The sequence below is a fragment of the Sarcophilus harrisii genome, chromosome 5 (assembly GCF_902635505.1).
Source record: "Sarcophilus harrisii chromosome 5, mSarHar1.11, whole genome shotgun sequence".
In the NCBI taxonomy this organism is placed as follows: Eukaryota; Metazoa; Chordata; class Mammalia; order Dasyuromorphia; family Dasyuridae; genus Sarcophilus; species Sarcophilus harrisii.
Genome location: NC_045430.1, coordinates 183,906,236 through 183,923,687, shown reverse-complemented (window position 1 = coordinate 183,923,687; position 17,452 = coordinate 183,906,236). Strand labels below are relative to the sequence as shown.

At 33.0% G+C, this 17,452-nt stretch overlaps 1 protein-coding gene across 3 annotated transcripts in view; it reads left to right on the top strand.

The window, feature by feature from the left end:
* The window catches only part of CNOT4 (CCR4-NOT transcription complex subunit 4), a 116,305-nt gene that overhangs the window by 66,638 nt on the left and 32,215 nt on the right, over positions 1 to 17,452 (top strand). For all 3 annotated transcript variants that reach the window (XM_031939119.1, XM_031939117.1, XM_031939118.1), the window contains exons 8-10: positions 3,481 to 3,538; positions 4,641 to 4,890; positions 6,057 to 6,554. In XM_031939119.1, the coding sequence (XP_031794979.1) occupies positions 3,481 to 3,538; positions 4,641 to 4,890; positions 6,057 to 6,554 (806 nt within the window). The remainder of the gene's footprint in view (positions 1 to 3,480; positions 3,539 to 4,640; positions 4,891 to 6,056; positions 6,555 to 17,452) is intronic.

Sequence of the window (17,452 nt, the reverse complement as noted above, 5' to 3'; positions counted from 1 at the left end):
ACAAATAACAAAAAAGGTGAAAATACTATATTGTGATCCACACTCGGTCCCCACAGTCCTCTGAGAGCAGATGGCTCTTTTCATCACAAGACCATTGGAACTGGGTTGAATCACCTCATTGTTGAAAAGAGCCACAATCATAAGAATTGATCATCACATAATCTTCTTGTTGCTGTGTACAATGATCTCGGTTCTGCTCACTTTACTTAGCATTTTGATAACTCTTTCAAAATAATTGGTTTCTTTGCGAACCCCATGTGTTTTACTTCATGTATTATGAAATGTTATTCTGAAAAGAGGTCCATAGGTTCATTAGATAAGAGACCCATGATACAAAAAAAATTTCTGCACTTTACTTTCTTACTTGTGCTCATGTATTAAATTACTTTTATGCAGATGATTTTCAGTTCTTTTTATCTAGCTTTTACCTCAGTAACTTCATTTGTCATCATCAGTTGCTTTTTGGATATCTCAATCCAAAACACAACTCATTAACTTTTTTCTTCCAATTCCTCTCTTATTTTCAACTTCTCTGTTACTCTTAAGACTACTACCATCCTCCCAGTTACCCAGGCTTACACCTATGTGCCATCCTTGACTCCTCTCTGGTATTCATTATACATATTCAGTATGCTTCTACTGTTGCATCTCTCACATATGCACCTTCTCTCTAATCATATAGCTTTTACATTGGTACAAGCTCTTATGTCCTTGTTGACCTTTGATGCTGGGTTGCAGTAGCCATCTTGTTGGGCTCCTTCTCCCAAATCTCTCTCCACCTCATCCATTTTCTACTGCCAGAGAAATCTTTGTAAGATACAGATATGACCAGTAATCTTCAGGAGTTCTCTATTACCTCAGAGGTTAGTAATAATTATTTGGCTTTTAACATCATTCACAACCTTTTCCTTCCTTCCATTCTTCTTAAATTCTACAATTCAGTGACATTGCCATTCCTCATACAAAATATACCAGCTTTCAACTTTGCCTTTTCATTGACTTGTCCCCTTCCATATCCAGGCTTCCTTGAAGACTCAGCTCAAAACCTCACCTTTTGCAAGAGACTTCCAGCTTTCCTCCTTCATGTCTGCTGATTGTCTTTCCTCTGAGATTATTTCCCATTAATACTATATACATATCTCATATGGACCTAATTTGCTTGTTTGTTGTTTCCCTCCTTAGAATATGGTCTCTCTGAGGGCACAGGTTGTTTTTACCTTTCCTTGTGTCTCCATTGCTTTGCACATTTTTGGTACACAGTAAATGCTTATTAATTATTGATTGGCATATAGACTAAAATGTTATCAAATTTTGTTTAAAACAAAGATAATGACACTTAGTGATGACAGCTTCAGACCAAGGAGACAAAAGCTTTTTGAATTATTTCTAGCTTGTTATGGTAAGGGTTATATAATTTTATTCTGTTTTTGAATAAAATTCAAAGTTATTCTTGTTTATGGTTTTTACATTTATAACATCTTTATATCTTCTACATTCATGTCATGTCACTTCAGATATCTCCATTCACTTCCAAATAAAACCTAAACTCTTATGCTTGGCATTCACAGCCCTTCACAGACAGGTACCACTTAGTTGTCTGGCTCCTCTCATCTTCTCACCTCGCACTCTATGTTTCAGCTTAGTTCTGTGATTGTTCCTCACCTCCCCATGGCCCCATCCCACCTAGCCACCCCTATTCAGGGAGCGTTCTCATTCCTTTATGTTCACGATCAGTCCTTGTGCATGCAGTGCTTGATCTGCCTTTCTTAGACAATTGAATTCCTATCTGTGCTTTAAAATTCAACTCAAATGCCAGCTGCTCTGTGAAACCTTTCTCATTCCAAGTTTAATTATAAATATTGCTTTCAGATCTTATATAGCAATTGATTTTGTAAATTTCTAATGTATTTTTATATAATATTGTATCTTATAACTATGTTTTTAATTTCCCTGATATAGTTTAGTCTTTTTGATGTCTTGTATAAACATTGTATTCTGCCACAGTGACTGTACATAGTAATTGCTTAAAATTTTTGTTGTATGTGTATCAGAAGTTCTACTTCGATTGTTAGGTAGCCCTTTTTTTGAGTGATTACAATTTGTTTGAATTAGATTGTAAATTGTTCATATCCTTTATAAGAAGTATGCTTCCCATGAACATTTGTATCAATCTCTGTATATTGTTTGTTTAGTTGCTATCTGTTCTGCTTATTGCAAATACTAAAACTATTGCTTTATTCTTATCTTGGTTACTTCTCTTTGTTGCTGTTGTATAGAAATTTTAATGTAGATAAATTTATTAGCTTCACTAATATTTCTTTAGTTTGAACATTAGGTAAAAATGTATCTCCCATTTATAATTGAAATCATTTGTAACATTACTTTTGCTCATATTTATAGTTGGCTTTTAAGTATATTATCCATCAGAAAATTATTATAGTTAGTATAAGATGAGAATATAAATTATATTCAGACTTCAAATTTTTCCCTGTATTTATTAGATAATGAATCCTTTCCCTAGTTTTTGTTTTTCATATGCTTATCAAACTCTTTTAAGATTTTTGTATATATTTGGTCTATTTTTGACTTCTTTCTTCTGTTTCATTGTTCTAATTTCCTCTTTTTCTGTTTGTTTTCTTTGTCAAATACTGACTGATTAGTTTTGCTGATAATGATTGATTTGTTTTAGTTTCAGGGAGCATATCTACTCTTACAAGAGTGTTTTTCTCAAAGTGCTCCTTAATTGTATTTCTTATTTTCCTTTCCCTATAAATTTTTTAAAAACTGTCCATTCATATTACTTTAAATCTCTAATTTTGAAAATATTTTTTCTACATTATTCTGATCCAACCCTGAACCCTGAAAGTCTTTTCAGTTACTTGGTTCTTTATTATATCTATAGATTCTGAATTCTTGTGTTTAAATATTAAAATCTTTAAAATATCTTTTTTTGCTTTTAAATTTACCAGGAGAATTTTTTAACTGATATAGTCCATTTTTATTAATTATCTTTAATAACTGCGAAGTTGCTGCTTTGGGATACCATAGGGCAGCATGCTTTTATATATATATATTAAAAAAAACTTAACCTGGTAGATTTGGCTGTAGATAAACAAATTAGATTATCAGTCTGATTTAAGCAGTAAAGACTTTCCTTTTTTAATCATAGATTTTGAGAATTTAAAGGTATCCCAGTAGCCATCTAATATAACTTAGACACATAAAAATTTTTTTGTTTTAATATAAGGTTTGTTGAATTGTCTTTGAGCAATTTGAATTTTTTTTTTTATTAGATTGTAAGCTCTGTCAGAGCCAGCACCTTATTTTATTCCTTTTTGAGTTTCTTAGAGCCTAGCACAATGCCTTGAACATAGTAGGTCTTGAGTAAGTATTTGACTGCCGTTACATAATAGGTTGTTCTCTGTGCATTTTGTTGGGGGCATGAGTTTACTTGAATTTTTTGCTTTGTGTTCCCTACAGCCCCATTGACAAACCTTCAGATTCCCTCAGTATAGGGAATGGTGAAAATTCCCAACAGGTAAGATTTTGGTTGAGCAATATCTCCTTTTTCTGACAACACTGAAGAATGAGGTATATGCTACATAAATCAGTTTTCCATATAATTGAATCTTTTCAGTTATATCCTATATACTTAATTATTTTTGATGAAATTATTTTAAACAACAGAAATTAATTAAAACAGAATACAGTAATTATAAGTGAAACTCTTCTTGTTGAATCAGTGCGTTTTAAAAAAAATTATATTATTGTATTATTTGTTATTATATTTTGATATTGTCATCTCCTTAGGGACTATTGCAGTATATAAGTCTCCAGTTATTTGTGTTGTCTTTTTTTTTTTTTTTTCCTTTTTTGTTAATTCTGTTAATGAGCCTCTAAAAAATTCTCTACTTGGTTCCTTCCTAGTAGTTGTAAATTGGGAAAGAAAAAACAAAAGCCATCTTGTTAGAATTGTATCCAATTTTAAATTTGATTTAGTTCTTGAGGCTTTCCTCACTCTGTAAAGTTCATGAGTATGGAGTTCATGAGTATTTTTTTTTTTTTGGCATCTGCTTTGACTCTTTAGAGGCATTTTTTTTGACATATTTTTTTTGTTGTTGTTTTTGGCTAGTGTTGTAGTTATGTTTTTATGTGACCTCTCTGTATGAGGCATTCTATTTTTCTGTCTGCTTTCTACCTAATATTTTGTGTTAGGTTAAGTTAGCACTTACAAATGTTAACATAAATGATTGGCAGTGGCTATATATTCACATGAAATGGAATTAACAAAGACAGCTTGGTCATTCAGTGGATAGGTCAGTAAACCTGGAATCAGGAAGACCTAAGTTCAAACCTAGCCCCAGTTACTTCTTAGCTGTGTGACTAGCCACTTAATCTCTGTTTGGTCCAGTTTCTTCATCCTTAAATTGAGAATAACAGCATTTACCAAAACAAGGTTGTTGTAAGACTCAAATAATATGATATTTGTAAAGTGTTTAGTACAGTACCTGGCACATAATAGGTACTGTATAAATTCTATTAACTCTTATTTCCCCCAACCCCTCATTTATTCTTATATATGTTATATGTGAGTTAAAAGATTCACTTTTCTTCATTCCTTTTTTCCCCCTTCTGTTTAGATATCTAACAGTGATACACCATCACCACCTCCTGGTTTATCAAAACCTAATCCAGTCATCCCCATCAGTTCATCTAATCACAGTGCAAGGTCCCCTTTTGAAGGGGCAGTAACAGAGTCACAGTCACTATTCTCGGACAACTTCCGGCACCCTAACCCTATCCCTAGTGGGTTACCCCCATTCCCCAGTTCCCCACAGACTTCCAATGACTGGCCAACAGCACCAGAACCACAGAGCCTCTTCACATCAGGTATGAATGCTTGAGTCTTTCAACATGGTAGCCTCATGAAACTCATAAATACATAGATTTGATCCCCCTTTTTTAAACTAGAAATTTTAAAAGTTTTTGAAAATGTTAAGACTTTAAAATAAAAACTTTTAAAGTATCACCAAGTACTAATGTACCTTATTTTAGAATCAAAATTCAGTTTTTATAGTGTTACTTTAGCTTTTTTTTCCAGTAGCACAGAGATACATGGTTTAGGACTAGACATTAAATATGATATTCTCCAGTTATACAATTTTTATGTTCACCTCAGATCTTTTCTCTTAGAAAAGATCACATTAAATAAAATCTCAGTAGCATTCATGAAAATCCCTAGGGCATTTCATTTAAATAAAAATAGAGAAAATAAACTGACATCAGGATTATTAAATTATGTACCTATATTTCTTGCAGTATGTGTGTGTGTGTGTGTGTATATATATACACACACACATATACATACCATACATCAAATTGATTTTCACCTTATTGTTTTCACCAATGTTAATTTCATTTATCTTCCCTTTCTGAATTGAGAGGGAGAGAAGGGAACAAAGAAAGAGAAATATTGATTCTGAATTCATTTCAATAGTCGAGTCTGAGTTTTGATTATAAAGAACAGTGATTAATATTTGAATATTTTTTCTTTACTCAGTTCTACAATAAAATTATCCATTTGTGATAACTGAATTTCATTATTTCATTATTGAATTAAGTATTAAAAACATAAAGTATTTATATGTGAATAAAACTCTCATAAAAGCACATGATAACAGAATATTTAACTTTTAGATATCTCTTGGTATATTATATTTGGGCAGCTATATGTACAGTGGATAAAATGTTGGGTCTGGAGTCAGGAAGACTGAGTTCAAAATTGACTTCTGTTATTGTGACTCTGGACAAGTTATTTAATCCTGTTTGCCTCAGTTTCCTCATCTGTAAAATGAGCTAGAGAAGGAAATGGCAAACCATTCCAATCTCTTAGCCACAAAAATCTCAGATGAGGTCACAAAGAGCTAGATACAACCGAACGGCAGAAATATATTTGACAAAATTCTCATATTCTACATACATACTGCTTCAGAGGAAATTAAAAGTGTGGATTTATGTACATTATATTATTAACTATAATTTTTCCCTCCTGACAGAAACAATCCCAGTGTCATCCTCTACAGACTGGCAAGCAGCATTTGGCTTTGGTTCCTCTAAACAGCAAGAGGATGACTTGGGGTTTGACCCCTTTGACATCACTCGCAAAGCCTTAGCAGACCTGATTGAGAAGGAACTGTCAGTCCAAGATCAACCTTCCCTTTCGCCCACATCTCTTCAGAACCCTTCCTCACACACTACAACCGCCAAAGGGCCAGGCCCTGGATTTCTGCATCCTGCCGCACCCACAAATGCCAACTCTCTCAGTAGCACCTTTTCAGTCTTGCCACAGAGGTTCCCTCAGTTTCAGCAACACCGGGCGGTTTATAATTCATTCAGTTTTCCAGGCCAGGCAGCCCGCTATCCTTGGATGGCCTTTCCACGAAATAGCATCATGCACTTGAACCACACAGCAAATCCCACCTCAAATAGTAATTTCTTGGACTTGAATCTCCCGCCACAGCACAGCACAGGTCTGGGAGGGATCCCTATAGCAGGTAGGTTCATTTGAAGCCTCCATGAATTTGCAAATGACTCATGCCTTCAGGTTTCTTGGGTGAGAAGGGAGAGAATAATCAATTACTAGAACTAGATTTCCTGAAAATTTTTGTGGAAATGTTGGTTATTTTAAAAACTTTTTATAATAATCCTGAAAAGGTTTAATTGGATGCTTTGCCTTGTAACATTGAGCTTTATAAGGATGGTGGAGTATTAAAATCTTAATTATTATTTTGACAATTATTTTTCATAGTGGGTACCTTACTGCATTTGAATTTTATATATATATATATGTATATATATATGTGTGTGTGTGTAAAAAAGGAAAAAAAATATTCTGGAATTATGGTACTATAGAGTTGAGCAACAAAGTACAGGTGCTGATTTTACTTTCTTTAAAACTTGTGCTAAAATGTTTAATGATGGTAATTAGTGAGAGCATGAGGGATAGAGCAATTTGTTAACAACTTTGGGTAGATTATTCACTTTAATATATTCAAACATTTCAGAGATCTTACTGCATATTAATAAACTGTTTTGTGTTCTGTGAAATACATGTATAAAATTTTTTAATCTACAAAGGATAACTTGATCTGGTCAAGATATTTGAATGTTTAGTGTTCCAAGATTTTCCCTATTTATAGAAAAATATTTTATACTTCTTAGTTTGATATCTCACTGGAACATTTTAAATTCCCTGTCTTTGAGTTTTAAAGTTTTGTTTTGTTTTTAATAATGTTCTTTAGTTGGATTCTAGAGTTGCTTTCACCTGGGAACTGTCCTCTCTTGGATTTTTCAGATGATATATTACTTTTCCACATGATTTCTCCCAGGGTCTTTAAGATTTTTTCACATTGTAATGACAACAGTGTCCTGTTTACCTATGAAGATGAATGTGTTGCTGACATGCTATCACTAGGATACATACATCAATTTATTTTTTTTAGAAGTAATATATTTACTATTATCATTTCAAGTATTCTTGCACAATTTTCCTAATAATCAATAAAAGATACTTACAGGATTATTAACTAACTGGGAGTGAAAGATATAGTTGTATCTATATTCAAGTTAATTGGTTTGAGTGGAATTGTACCCAGTAGTGCCTTTTGTGTAGTATACATTTTTCTTTTAATTTGATTATAGAAGTAGTTAGTTCCACATAATTTTTAAAAATTATATTTCCACACATGTGATATATAAAAGAAAAACTAAAAAATTAACAGGTGTTTATTGAACTGGTACTCTGTAGCTGTCATTCTGCTGAGATTTGTCAAGAATACAACACAGCATGGTGCAATGGTTTCTGAGTCAGAAACTCATAATGTTTAGTAGCTAGACAAGACTTAAATGAGAGCTTGACTTAGAAAGATAAGATTTCTATGTAAGCAAATTTGAAAAGAGGAGATAAATATTTGAGGAATGAAATGAACAGAATGACAATAATACATGACATACTAAAGAGATAGTGAGTAAATATGTCTCCTTTCCATTACTTCATACATATATATCTTCTTTTCTAGACTGCCTAAGTAGAGTAGGAAAACATGGAAATCCTTGAAAGGCAGGCAGGGGAGTTTGGACTAAATATAATAAATGAACTCAGTAGAGTTATAATAATCAGCCTTTCTATTTTGTGTTTTTGCTTTTGCTTGCTAACTGCTTTTTCCCTACTAGTTTACGTTAACATCTACCACAAAAGAATAGAATCGTTGGTTAATGAGTTCCATAGTTGTAACTATTAAGTCATTTGGAATCTTCAGTTACAGTGCAAAGCATTTTGGTCCCTCCTAGCTAACTTAGGTTATTTTGTGATAACAAATAAGTGGAGAGGAGGGATTTCATAAACTCAAGGCTAATACAATCGTTCCTATGGTTTCTCAGGCTGATCTCAGTCATTGGCAGTCTTTTTGCCCATCTCCAAGAGAGGCATGATGTTTTTGCACTAAAGTGTCCTGAAATATTCACGTTTTTTCAACTGTTTGAGCATGCTTACTTAGCATGTAATGTATGTTTCCTGCTAGGTCATGGATAGCTCTTATTTTTCTCATTAAAAGCTATTTTTATTAAAATTTTAGCATCTAAAACAAATTTTATGATACTTAAGTATTTGAAATTTGTTTTCTGGATTGTCTGGCCAGAGGGTTATCATTACCTTGGAATTGTGTATTTTGATTTATCTTATAACATTATTGCATGTTTATCCTATCAGGTCTCTATCGAGGTTTCTATTTGGGGTGGTGGTATCCCCTTACCAAGGAGAAACTATAAAGAGTGAAAAACAAATGCTTTTGTCTATTTTCTTCAAATGGGGGGAAAAAATGGCTTATGTCCATCCGAGTTTCTGTTTATAAAATGGGCAGGTTGAATAGGTTATCTTGAAGAGCCCTTCTGATTCCATAATAATAGGATTTATTGTTCTGTATTGAGTTACTTTATGAGCTTCTTGGTGTTTCTTCTTATTTTCACTTGAACCATATTAGAAACAATATTATTGACTCATAGAAATTGCATTCGATTAGGATTGCAATTTGAAGGTAGAAACAATTTGAAGGATTTATCTTTAGAATTTTCTACAGGTATCAGCAGGAGTACGTTGTATAGAACTATATACTATATACAAGTACGTGAATTAGTAGAAACTTAAAAGAAGTAGCAAAAGATATTTCAATAAACATTACTATTATTAGATTCTACTTAGGATGATGTTGGAATACTGTATTGAATGTGTATTCTATGGAGTTGTATAGGATATACATGGCTTTTCTTCAGGAATATTCTGCCAATATTATCAATGTTCTGTTTATCATTTGTTAAATTTTAAAATGCTAAACTAAAAAAAAATAATAAAAAACCCCAACCCTATGAGGTATTATCCTATCCTATTATTATCCTCATTTTATAATTGAAAAAACTGAGGCAGATGAAGGTTAAATATCTTTTACAGTAGCACACAGCAGTAAGTGTGTAAGGCTGAATTTGAACTCTTAGGTCTTCCTGAGTTCAGACTCAGTTCACTATCCACTGTACTTCCCAGCTGTCCTAGCATAGCAATAGTTTTGGACACATTGAGTTTAAGATGTTTGAAGGACTTTCATTCAAGATGTTCAATAGGCAATGATAGTTTTAAGACTAGCTTTTAGCAGAGATATTAGGGCTAAATAAGTAGAAAGATGTGAGAATTATCATTATAAAAGTGATAATTGAGTTCATGAAGTTGATGAGATTATTAGGTGGAATAAAAGAAGAAAAAAGTCAAGAAGCCCAGGCCAAAGTGCTGTGGTACACCCTGGTTAGTGGGAATGGCCTGGGTGAAGATCCAGTAAAGATGTAGACAGATGGGGAGGAGAGCGGCAAAATAGTATCATGAAAACCTAGGAGGAGAAGGTAGTGCCAGTAGAGAGGTAAAAAAAAAAAGTGGTAATTTTGAAAAACACATGAGATTTAGTTGTCAGGAGATTGTTGGTTATTTTTAAGAGAGCAGTGAAATGGTGACACCAGAAACCAGCCACAGAGAGTTAAGAAAGTGAGACAAAAGCAATTCTTTGGCAGTATTTTTCTTAGATTATGTAGGCTATGTATGGAGAAGCTTTTAAAATTTTAGTTGGGATCTTTTGTTTTTAGGAAATGTTAGACAAATTTTTCTAAATGAGAGAAGGAAGCTAGCAGATTTAACATACTTGCTATTTTAAAAACAAAAGTGTTACTTATTCTTAGAACATTGTATTAATTTTCTCTAATACAAATCCATTCAATTTTTAAAATGGATTTTGCTTTCCTTTATATCTGAAGAAGACATTGAACCAAATTCTGCAGGGCATGTGCTTAAAAGTGTTTCCATAGATTTTCATTTTTCATATTTTTGTATTTCTGTGCAAACAGGACCATGTGTTTGTGAAGTATCTGAAGGAAATTTAGTGATACAATTTACTGGATCTGTGGTCAAGGCTTGGCTCTGCTCCTTATCATGTGCAATTCATTTTGCCTTCCTTGGACCTCAGCTTTCTCATCTGTAAACTGAAGAGTTCAGCCTAAAAGGTTTCAGAGATCCCTCCTGGCTTTGAATCCATGAACTTTTGTATTTAGGCTCATAGCACAAGGCTTACCTAAACAATATACCTAAACAGATAATCAAATCTTTCCCCTTGGCCTAGTTTGGGCTTTGCTTTTACGAGTTATTCTAATCCAAATTTCACATAGCCCAATTGAACCTCCCCACTTCTAGCGCCTAGTTTGCATATCAGAAACCAAGTTATGTGTTGTTCTAAGAATTGAAATAATCTTTTTTCTTTACTATGTTATGTCATCTACAGTATACTCTTATTGTCTATTTGTGTGTGTATGATTAATAAAATTGACAAAAGTTTATTTTAAATTTTCTAAGTAATAGGAAGCCTGAGCTTTATTTCACCAATGAATTTTTTTGAAGTTCATTTGGAAGGACAATTCTCTTAGAATCTTGTTCATTGAATTATGGAGATGTTATTTGATGATTTATTATGATATAAATTCGTTTCTGAAATAAGTAACTGCAATTAAAAACAATATGTATTGCAATTAAGAGAACTGAGCATGTGTGAAAATATATATATATATATCTCCATATAAACTAGAAGAAATTATCTAAATTTCAGTCAAGTTGTTTTAAAAGATAAAAAAAAATCTTTACATTAATTCTCATAAATCATTCAAAAATATTTGTAAATGTATCAGGATCCTTTTCACTATTGAAATTTTCTTACCCTTCTGTAAACCTCATCAATTTTATAGCTTAACACTTCATAAGTTATTTCTTTATTTCACATATTTTTAAGGACAACATTGGTTTTCTTTTTTCTAGACATGCTTAAAATGTCAAGCCATTTGAGGATGAGATACTTTTCATATAACACAGTATATATTAAAATTCAAGAGGGTATATAAAGTTATAGCTACTTTCTAAGTATTTTGTAAGATGTTTTTAAAAAGTCTATGGCTTTTTTACACTAAATTCCTGCTGTTACTAAGTGTAATTTTCCTTAATAGACTAAACAGTCATTCCCTGGTTAGACTATGACTGACTTTTCCAAAGGGGAAGAAGACATGAACACTGACCATGTCATTATCAACATCTCTTCCCTCTCATTATGACATAACCTATAATCTTTGAAACTATTGTGACTTGACAGCAGAACCGAAGAGTTTAATAGACTTTGGAGTATCTACATGAACCTTTGGAATTTTGCATGATTCCTTTTTATTTTTATTTTTTCAAAACTTGATTTTTATTGATATCTTTTGAGTTTATATTACATTCATTTCTGAATATATCCTTTCCAGCAAACTGTCCCTTGGAATAAAGAAGTTAAAAAGAGGGGAGACACCTGAGTTTACATTTGATTTCAGGCATGTAACATTTCCTAGCCGTGTGACCTTGGGCAAGTCACTTAACCCCAATTGCTTCAGGAAAAAAAAGGGGGGGGGGTGTGTTCAGCAAAATTAACCAAAACATTGAATGTGTTTGATAGCTGATGCAGCATTCCACACTCATATTCCCCCAGTGTCAGCAATGAAGGAGAGGGAAGTACTTTTTCTCAACTTTCTTCTGTGGTTAAGCTTCATCTTTATAATTAGACAGTTTTTAGTTTGACTATTTTTGCTTTCTATTACTTTGTTCTGGTCCATATGTATATATTGTTTTCCATATTTTCGTTATTCCATTCTGCATCATTTTATGTAAGTCTTCCCATGCTTTGCTCTGTATTTCATATTGGTCATTTCTTAGAGTGCCTTAATATTTCATTATTTCATTTGCTAATGCCTTGTTTAATCATTCCCCAGTGGATGAATACCTACTTTGTTTCTAGTTCTTTAGCACCATGAGAATTATTGCAATGAATATTTTGATATGTAGAGAAACCTTTCTGTCTTTAGGGTATATACCTAGCAGTATAGATATATACCAACTGGTATAACTGTTGCAAAGCATATGGTCATTGTAATCAAGTTTTTTTTTTCTTCCATAATTCTAAATTAGTTTCTAGAATATTGGATCATAGCAAAATTCTATTAGCAGTAGCTTAATATGCATCTCTTCCATCAGTGTATTAGTTTGACTGTGCTCATCTTTCTTTAGCATAGTTCCTTATTAATACTGCATTTAATAGGTACATCTTATGGAATCTCTTGTCTTTTTGGGTGATTGATAAAAAGTACAAAAAGTATGAACTTTATTTCATGCTACTGCTTCTTGAAACTTCGTGCAACCCATCTTCCTAGATGCTAGAATATTATTCCTTTAGTCTTTTAGCTGGGTTTGGTCATGATTTTGTTTTTGCAGATGAGTGTTATTATTGAACTGGAAATAAATTTTTAGTATTATGTAGGAATACAGTGTAAATACATTGCCCTGTTTTCCAGGAACACATTAGGCTAGTAATAATTTCCTCATTTCCAAAAGCAGGAATATGGAATATGAAAAATTTGAGATCCTCAGTAGATCACTTACTACTCAGTAGTAGTATCACTTAGTTTTCCAAAAGATATTATAATTCATTGTTTTTTGTTATATAGTTTTAAGTCCGTCATTTTTTCATTGCTGTATGCTTAGAAAAATAAGATCACTCTCATGGTGACTACAGGGTGATTAAATCTAAAAAAGCAATCATACTATTGTTCAGTTTATAAAAATGGAATGATGACTGACTTTAAAATGTGCACATTTAAATGATTTAGAATTGTTAAATGCATTTTGAAGTCAATGAGGGCTTATGAAGACTAGAGGTTGTTTTTTAAAAGCTTTTTAGGACAATAAAGGACTATCTTCATCTTCAATACTTATTTATGAGGTCCAACTCTTTAGAAATAAAAAGTACCCAAGTTCTTTATTAAATTTTAGTCTTTACTGCCTAATCTAATTCTGATGTTGGCCTTTCCCTCTTCATTTTCTTCCTTGCTTTTCTCTTTTTTTTCTTCTCCCTCTCTCCCTCTTTCATTTTTTGTCCTCTCCAAACATTCTGGCTTTTTTTTTTTTCTTTTGGTTTTGTTTTTTGTTGTTGTTGTTGTTGTTTTCCATTTACAATGCTAAGAACATTGGGCTTTATTCCCAGATTCCTTCTGATAGTATTTGCTACATTTTTGTGTTCTGCTCCTACTGGCAACAGTCTGAGGCTTTTTTAATGGGTGAACTTGACACAGCTGTTGGTTTGTTGACGACTCTTATTTGAGAGCTGGTTCTTTCTCCTGAAACTAATTACTGTCTAGTCTATCCAGCCTGCTGTTATTTATTTAATTTGTTTTTATTTAAATATTTTTAGGCAGTTGGAGTTAAGCGACTTGCCTAGGTTCACACAGCTAGTAAGTGTGAAATCATGAAAAGATTTCCAATATTTTTAATCTTGACTCCTCCTAAGCCTAAAGGAACATTGCCCTTTTTTCTTCTTTTGACAGGTTTAAAATGCATTTGAGTAAAAAGAGGTTTTAACTCTACTTGTACAAGCCCACAGTTTCTTCAGAAACCTAGAAGTTCAGTTTTAGGTCAACATAGAATTCCTTATTACTAAGTAACAATATAGGTAGATGCACCATTGTTTTCAGGAGACAAATCCACAATGAATTATTAAAAGAAGCTAGATATATTTGAGAAAGCCGGGCCTCTTAATCTTATTCACTCACCTTCACTGGTGAATAAGCATGGCCTCCCACAAAACGTCATTTTTATATCCATTACTGGAGAAGGAATACTGGGCAAAACAATCTGAACTAGTATGCCATTTTGTATATTATTTATTTACTTCTTTGCATTCAAGATTATTTCATTGGAGATGTTATGAGTGGAATGCTTTACTTGTTCAGCTGTTGTTAATTTTGCTCCATGTAGCAATTGCAACCTCTTTTAATTTAAATAAACAACAACTTAAATAATGTACAGTTAATTCTTATCTACTGTAAAACTAAGAACCTTCAACACTGGATCAAAAATATGGTTTTACCCTCTTCAATATTCTGTCTCTTGACAGTGGTACCATGAAGTATTGAATATTTCTGTCTAAAGTTGAAAATGAAGATAATTTACAATTTGGAATTCTTAAAGTTTGAATAATGTATATCTGCTTGCTAACATTATGCTTGTGACATTTATATTTATATTGTTTATGGACAGTGAGTAAGAAACAACTTAAATTTTCTATAGGTTATGTTCTTAAATATGAACATTCCTCTTGACATGAGTTCCATCTGTTCTACATACTTATATAAATATCGAGGACACTCATGTGAGCTACAGATTAAAAACATTTTCTATATAAGTTTCTCCTTCAAAACCATGAAGGGGGAAATTTCCTTCTAGTTCTCTTAAACTTTGGTTTAGAAGTAAGTTATATTGTTGTGTATCTAATTTATATTTTAATATATTTAACATCTACTGGTCATCCTGCCATCTGGGGGAGGGGGTAGGGGGTGAAAGAGGTGAAAAGGTGGAGGTGAAATATTGGAACAAGAGGTTTGGCAGTTGTTAATGCTGTAAAGTTACCCATGCATATAACCTGTAAATAAAAGGCTATTAAAAAAATAAAAAAGAAGTGAGTTATAAATAGGTAATAAAAACCACCCCTAATAATCATTGGTTGGTATCCTAACATTAATATCTTAGCCTAATTGCTGACATATAAAAGTCTCTTTTTACGGTGGTAGGAATTGTACCCACATGATGTCATATATGCTATCAGACATCTATAATCATATCCCATATCTGAATATAATTAAGGTTTTTATAGAATTTTTACAAGTCTGTCTTACTTTTGTTAAAAGTATCATTGTATAGTCCAGTAGTACCATAATTTTTTGTTTTGTTTTGATAAGCAAATATTGACAACTCCTAACAAATGACAATGTTCTGTAACTTGATTCCAAGCAAAACATTGATTGTTCATCTGGCTTTGCTTATATAGTAACATAGATTTAGAGCTGAAAGAGAACTTTAGAAGTTACAGAGTCTAATTCACTCATTTGGCAAATCTGAGGATTCAAACCATGAATTAAAACATTGTGTATTGCATTATGCTGGCTGATATCGTCAGAACAAACATCACAATGGAAATTGGACGTGAACTGGCCTTGAAGTAGAAATAGAGTGTAAATAAATAAAAAAGGAGAAAGACATTTCTTTTATGGCAAACTACAGGTACAAGAGTATTAGAAATGAGCTGGTAAAAAGGCAGGGCTAGGAAAGGTAACAAAGTTTGTTGGACTAGGAAAATTGTATGGAGATTGACATTGTGAGGTACTAGAAAATATGATGGGAGATAGGACTAGAGTATGTAGAGTTTTGAAAGTGAAACAGAAAAAAAAGACTTTGTGGCATTCATAACACAGAGATTCATTTTAGATTCTTGAGCAGGTGAGAGATATGCTACAGACAATTGTAGCAAGTTTAATCTGACAATGGGACTAGATCGGGGATTGGGATGATACTACATAGAAGGATTTTGTAATAGTCTGGGTATTGGATTAATAAGAAAGCTTGGATTTAGACAGAAGGGGGAAGAAAGAGATAGAAATCTTGATTTCTTTATATGATTGCAGATTTTAAGAGTAATGAAAATTTGGCTAGAAAGGAATTCGTTGGTAACTCTTGAAAATTCAGTCTTACTTAATTAAATAGGGATAGGAGCCAAATTGGAAGGATTTTATAAGAAAGTAGAAACAGTCAAGTCATCAACTTGGGAGGAAAAATTAGGGAGAAAAATTGGTTAATTGGGAAGGAGGAATATCTGGGTCTAGTGAATGTTTTTCATTTTGTTTTTAAAAGGTTAGGTCTGAACATATTTGAAAACTGGTTGAGAGGAACTTAGAGATGCTTCAGAGAGAAGCTAAATATGGAAAGAAGGTACTTCTGGTCTTACAAAGAAGGAGATTAGGACAAGAATGTCTTTTGGATTGATAAGAAAGGATAGGTAACAGATGAAAGATAATTAGAAAATTATAGAAGTTATAGAAGATGGGATTTGTAAAGGGACAATAGAAGAAAGGAAGATACCTCACTCCTTGATCCAGTGACACTGACTTGAAACAAGATGCTCCATCTTTTGGCTTCAGGCAGTTCTCTGGCTATCTGCCATGACTTGCCATGCTATCCCTCTTTAACTCAGTCCACTGGTGACCCTGACTTCCTTTAAGACCCAACTAAAATTGCGTATATTTATTGTTTAGTCAGTTAATTGTGGCCAACTTTTAATGGTCTCTTTTGCGATTTTCTTGGCAAATATACTAGAGAGGTTAGCCATTTCATTCTCCAGTTCATTTTACAGATGAGGTGTACAGAGTTAAGTAACTTCACTGGGGTCACGGAACTAGTAAATATCTCAGTTTAGATGGATTTATAAGTCAAAAACGTACTGATTAACTATACAACCCCCACATTCAGTTATGAGACCCCATGTGGGGTGGCAAAGATCGGCCCTAGAGTAGCAAACAGGAATGGTTTGTAATCAGGGTTTATGCAGCACACTTAGTGCTGAGGAGTGAAGACGCTATTTCATACACATATTGCAGAATCCTAGATTCTTAGATGTACAAGAATGTGTTCACTCTGGTTCATGGCCCCTTTAGGAAGCTGTTTCTGAGTGTGGATCATGGCAGAAGGGCTAGGCAATTCAACCATTTTTCTTGGCTCTTCTAATCCACTAGATGTTCTGCACCACATAGAGACTGGATTTTGAACTCCTCAGAATTTCCTTAGGTGAAGCCTAAAACAGGGTTTCTCTCAACCAGATCGCCTAGGATCATAACTGACTTTCTGACTGTAATTGGACTCTTTGTTTTGATGCTAGTTTAAAATCCTTAGTTGGTCAGAGATTGTTAAATGCCACATATGGTGGTTTTTAAAGTCAAAATAAAGCATTGAATCTGTATTTACATG